General features: G+C 40.6%; 1 protein-coding gene across 1 annotated transcript; it reads left to right on the top strand.

Moving 5' to 3' along the window:
• The first annotated feature begins 4,261 nt into the window (after positions 1–4,261).
• Positions 4,262–5,041, top strand: LOC149149063 (AT-hook motif nuclear-localized protein 20-like). Its single transcript, XM_089442375.1, has one exon. The coding sequence runs from the start codon at positions 4,262–4,264 to the stop codon at positions 5,039–5,041; it is 780 nt and encodes a 259-aa protein (XP_089298501.1).
• Positions 5,042–5,600: the final 559 nt, after the last annotated feature.

The following is a 5,600-nucleotide window of genomic DNA, read 5'->3' as shown; positions in this document are numbered from 1 at the left end:
AGTTGAAAAACTTCTGCATGTTGGTTTCATCTACCATGTTCCTCTAACTCATTGGGTATCGAACATTGTTCCTGTGATGAAAAAGAAAGGAAAAATTAGAGTGTGCATCGATTATAGGGATGTAAATCAAGCGTGTATAAAAGACAACTACCCTATGCCCTTCATCGACTAGATAATTGATGAATGTGCCGGATGCGAAATCCTTTCATTCATGGATGGATTTTTTGGATACAATCAAATCAATATCCACCCACAAGACCAGTCGAAGACTGCATTTATATGTCTGTGGGCACATTTTTGTACCGTAAACTACCTTTCAGTTTAAACAACGCAGGGGTAACTTTTTAGCGGGTAATGAACTACGCCTTCCATGACATCAAGCACATCGTTGAACCATATCTCGATGACCTACCGTCTCATTTGTGAAAGTGGACTAATCATCCGCAACACTTGAGAGCCATATTTATACGTTTCCGACACTACAAGATACGACTCAATCCGTACAAGTGTATGTTTTGTGTTGGTTGTGGTTGATTAAATGGTTTTGTAGTTTTTAAGGATAGAATTCGACTCGACGCATTTAAGGTTCAAGCAATCCTTGACATGCCTCCACCTTCAAATTTGCTTCAGATTCAGAAACTCCAAGGGAAAGCTAACTTTCTAAGGAGGTTCATTCCATATTATGCCTAACTCGCTAAAGGTTATATGCGGCTTTTTGAAAAAGGGAGTACCCTTCCACTAGGATCAGGTTGCGCAAGCTTCCTTTGATGCTTTAAAAGGTTCCCTAGTAAAACCATCATTAATGTACGCTCCTGACTATCAAAAAGATTTTAACTTGTATCTCGCTGCTATAGATACAACCATTGACATGGTTTTAGTGCAAGAAGGAAATGGAATAGAACATCCTGTACATTATTTAAGCCGCAACCTAAATGATACAAAACGCAGGTGCTCCTATGTCGAAAAGATGGCTTTAGCAGATGTTCAAGTAGTACAGAGATTTCGACACTATATTCTCTTTTGGAAAACTACCATTATGTTAGATTGCAACCCTATGACCTACATTCTGTCTCGTCAATTACTAGGTGGCAAATATTCCAAATGGATAGCCATTTTGCAAGAGTTTGATATGGAATTCACCAAATCCAAATCAAATAAATCACTTGTCTTTGCAAAGTTACTTTGTGACCTCCCATTGTCGTCCAACGATTTAACATCTAAAGCATCAATCGTGGATGAGACGCTATTTCTAATATTGTCAAGTGATCTGTGGTGTTGATACAGTTCTACGAAGCTGCCTCACACATGAGGAGGCCGAAAATGCCCTGAATGACTACCATTCAAGTGCATGTGGTGGGCATCTATCTAGTTACGCTACTACACAAAATATCTTACGAGTTGGTTACTTATGGCCCACTATATTCAAAGTTTGCATAATTGCAGTCAGAAGTTGCCATGCTTGTTAGATTTTTAATCGTAAAACCAGATCACCACCTGCATCATTGCATCTAGTAGTTGTTGTTTGGCCATTCGCTAAATGGGGCATAGATTCCATGATATGTAACCCCACCTCGGCCGAGGGGCATGGGTATATTATAGTTTTTGTCAACTATTTTACAAAATGGGTCAAGGTGATGCCTATATTAAATAATAGTAGCAAAACAACTGCTCTTTTCTTTTTTAATCATGTAGTCTCTAGATTTGGTGTTCCACAGGCTATAGTCACAGATCATGAATTGCATTTTCGCAATTACATGATGGTTGAATTGACAGCCAAATTAGGACTATCCCACGATAGTTATACTCCATATTATCTCTAGGCTAACAGACAGGTTGAAGCAATCAACGAAGTCCTTAAGCGCATGCTGCAGAGAATAATTGGAGTCCACAAATGGAATTGGCATTTAATCATGTACTCAGCTCTGTGGACATATAGGACTTCAGTGAGAAATTAGACTGGATTTATGCCTTTCTAGTTGGCGTATGGTCTGGAAGCTGTCTTACCAATCCAATGCGAAATTTCGTCTCTCAAGCTCACCATTGATCTGCTTCCCGAAACTTCAAAGGAAGAGACTCATTTCTTGGAACTAATCCATTTGGATGAAACCCATCATGACGTTGCATTCACTAACGAAGCTCATAAGAAATGTGTCAAGGCACAATTTGACAAAAATGTCAAGCTTTATGTCTTCTCAGAAGGTGACCTAGTCTTGCTTTACAATCAGGACTTTGGTAAATTGGGATCAGGTAAGTTCAAACCATTATGGATGGGCCCCTACATTTTCAAATGAGTTTTGACAAAATGAGCCTACGAGATGGTCAATTATGATGGGATTTCACTGTCGCAACCCTTAAACAGGTTGTATCTTAAACGTTACTATGCTTGATTAAGTATAGTAATCTCTTTATTTTGTTACATTTTTTTTTTCCTTTAGAGTTGTCATTTTGGTTAGGTAATTCGCTTCTCTTTTGATGTAGATGGTAGACATTTTGGAACCATTTGTTGAGTATAGTGACAAAGCTAGTCGTAGTACGGGGAACCTATCTTTTGTGGCCTGGGCCATTTTTGCTCGAAGCGGTGAGTTAGTGAGTTTTAGGAGGTTGATTGAACTTCTGTCTGATACTATTTTGCATGGCATATGCCGACTCATTATCAGGCTAGACTCGCAACTCATCATCCTACAGCTTACTAGCATTTATTCTGTTCGGAACCCAGTGATTTATCGTATGTTCCTAAGAGTCAGGATTTTGGAAAGACAGTTTGATTCCATTCAATATCAGCACATTTCTAGAAACTTAAGCACATTAATTGATTCATTAGCAAACTGTGTTGGATAGACATTTGCAGCATTTGTAAAGAAAGCATTTCACATTAACATTTGCATGAGGATTGCATAACTCAACCGAAATAAAAACTCCGAAGATCAAAAATATATAATTGTTTATAGTTTTACAAAATGTTTTGTGTCCAAGACAAAATTGGTCATATGACACAGAAGCTCAAAAATGAATGTAGAAAAGCATCCTAGACTAATGATGTTGGTGATAACATGTCACCGCTTGTGCAATAATGCACAAGAGCCCAGTCCATCGACTCGGCACGGCAGTAGTGTGGCACTGTAACCTCAGAGGTAACTCATCGGTCCTAACATCTTGAATACTGAGAGTGAGACCCTTTATCTAATCCTGCAGCATTGCCAAGGTATCCGCTATGTCGAGATCACGAAGGACAACCCTCCCTACAACCTCTCTTACTAGAGCACCAGCTACCGCCCATGGGCATGCCGCTGGTCGCACTGGCCCAATATCTGTACACACGCATGAGTTTGATTAGTCTTGATAACATTTAAAAACACAAAAAACATTAAAAAGCTGATAAACAAAAATATGGTCAAATCATTTTACCTAGAGCACTCCAATGCTCACCAGTTGGTAACGCCAAATCCGGGTCGCCTCAGAAATCCATCCCGACGTATTGAAACTCCACACAGACCATCTCCTGACGGTCAAACCACTAAAAAAAGGCATTGGATAAGGAAATATATGATTGACGAGTATGTCTTGCCATGAGATCAACCCATCTCTGCATCTGTGGGTCCCTCGGTAATGGTAATCCAAGTGAAATGTTCTAAGGCTGCATCAGTGGAATCCTCTCTAAGTCAAAAGTAGTCAATATGGAACGGTAGCCAAAATTCTTGGATCTTCCATTCTTTACCTTGGAGAGTTGTTATTTTATGACAGGAAGTACCACCTCACACTAGTTGAACACCTTTGGTTCCAGGCATTCCAGGTGTACTGCATGTAAGATGTATTTTCCAAATGAAGAGCCATGCTACCAGCCAACCTAGCAAAGGAAAATAAAATGGTCCTCAAGGGACGATCAGTGACATCCTGGATATTGATATTTCCATTTCTATTTGGCTGAGATCCATCTCTACAAAACTGACGAATATAATCTCTCACAGATTTACCTCCACGGGTAGATCCTGATAGTGAAAGAGGGACACCATGCCTCGATAACCCCATCAGAAAATATATATACTGGATTGTCAATGGAATAGATTTGCCTATGATCTAGAATACCTAGTTTATTAGATCCCAAGCATCGAGAGAATACTACAAAAAACTAATCATGCTAGACATGCGGGAGAATTTGAGCAAGCCACAGTTTCCCAATGCAGTAACTGTAACTAGAAGTGATATTTAGACCTAGTGAGTGAAGCTTGGAGGGCCTTTCTGTATTACATAGCAGGTCAGGAATATGAGCCGGGACCGTGAAATAATGATGTCCGGAGTTCATCCAGGGCAATTCCCAGGCATTAGTTCTGGCCATGTTCTTCAATCTGAAAAGCTGAATATTGGGTCCCAAATAAATGGCCAGAGCAGCGGATCCGAGAGGCGAAAGTTGGCCGAGGACAATAACGGCAATGCCGAACGCGCGGGAAAGGGAGGGGAAGTGACGACGCCAAGCCGCCGCGGCAGGCCTAAGGGCTCCAAGAATAAGCCAAAGGCTCTTCTGCCTGGAACCCGTGAGTCGCCAAACACGCTGAAGTGTCTCGCATTCGAGATCCCAAGTGGGGAAGACATGAGGACGACTTTGGAGACATTCGCACGCAGACGGCAGCTGGGACTCTTCATTCTCAGCGGCAACGGAATGGTAAGGAATGTCACCCTGCGCAATCCGGCGGTTCCAACGAGAGTGGTGACGTATCGAGGACCGTTTCATATTGTATCCATCACCGGAGCTTTTCCTCGCGCCAGCGAGAACCAGGAAGCTACAGGAATCACGGTCAGTCTGATAGACGTGCAATCTGGTGACATATTGGCAGGGAGCGTGATGGGGAGCCTGCTAGCGTTCGGACGCGTCTTTGTCATGGCGGGCGCAACCGCCGATATCCACGAGGAGCTGCCGAACGTCCAGCCTGCACAGGTTCAGCCACGTGGATTTTTCCAGCCGGATATGATGTCGGAGATCCACTCACTTTTGGGAAACAACCGGTCTAACCTTCCGCCCGAGCACAGAAAGGGCCACGTGGTTTAGGGCATATAAGATTTAAAATAGTGTCTTTTTTAGATTTGTCTTTACTGTTTTTCGATTCGTACCTCTGTAGTGTCAAACAATATGTGTTTTTCTGGGTCATTGTCTCAGAGCAGGTTTGTTACCAGACGTTGTTTCAAACTTTTTTACCATTAATGAAACTTTATGGCACCGTTGAAATACTTAGTCCAACCTGGGAAACTGAGTCAATGAATTGTTTTAATTTTTTGTACCGTGTAAGGAAATTGATTGCCGTAACCGTAAGCTGAGTACAGATTTCTTATTTAATGGTAAGGTTACAGATTCTCGTATTCAATGGTATGGAATAAAGTTATTTCATAATTTTAAAAGGTATTTGCAAAATTAATAATTAATTTTATTTTAGTTAACTACATAAAACTTATAATCCAATATAAAAATCTAACAAAATGGAAAATAATATATCTATTTTTTTAATACTTTCCACCTATCATACTAGGATAGAGTTAATTCTCTGAAACTTTTTTTTAACATGAGTCTTAATATTTTATTGAAAATAATATTTGTATTTCTTTTTCTATAC

Source organism: Pinus tabuliformis, chromosome 9, assembly GCF_031772625.1.
Source record: "Pinus tabuliformis cultivar Carrire ecotype Pingquan chromosome 9, CPIR1, whole genome shotgun sequence".
In the NCBI taxonomy this organism is placed as follows: domain Eukaryota; kingdom Viridiplantae; phylum Streptophyta; class Pinopsida; order Pinales; family Pinaceae; genus Pinus; species Pinus tabuliformis.
The sequence above is the reverse complement of the archived record's forward strand: the minus strand, read 5'-3'. Positions and strand labels throughout refer to the sequence as shown.

Bases quoted from the DNA above. Each gene is read 5' to 3' on its own strand.
- LOC149149063 (XM_089442375.1), top strand. From the start codon at position 4,262: ATGAGCCGGGACCGTGAAATAATGATGTCCGGAGTTCATCCAGGGCAA.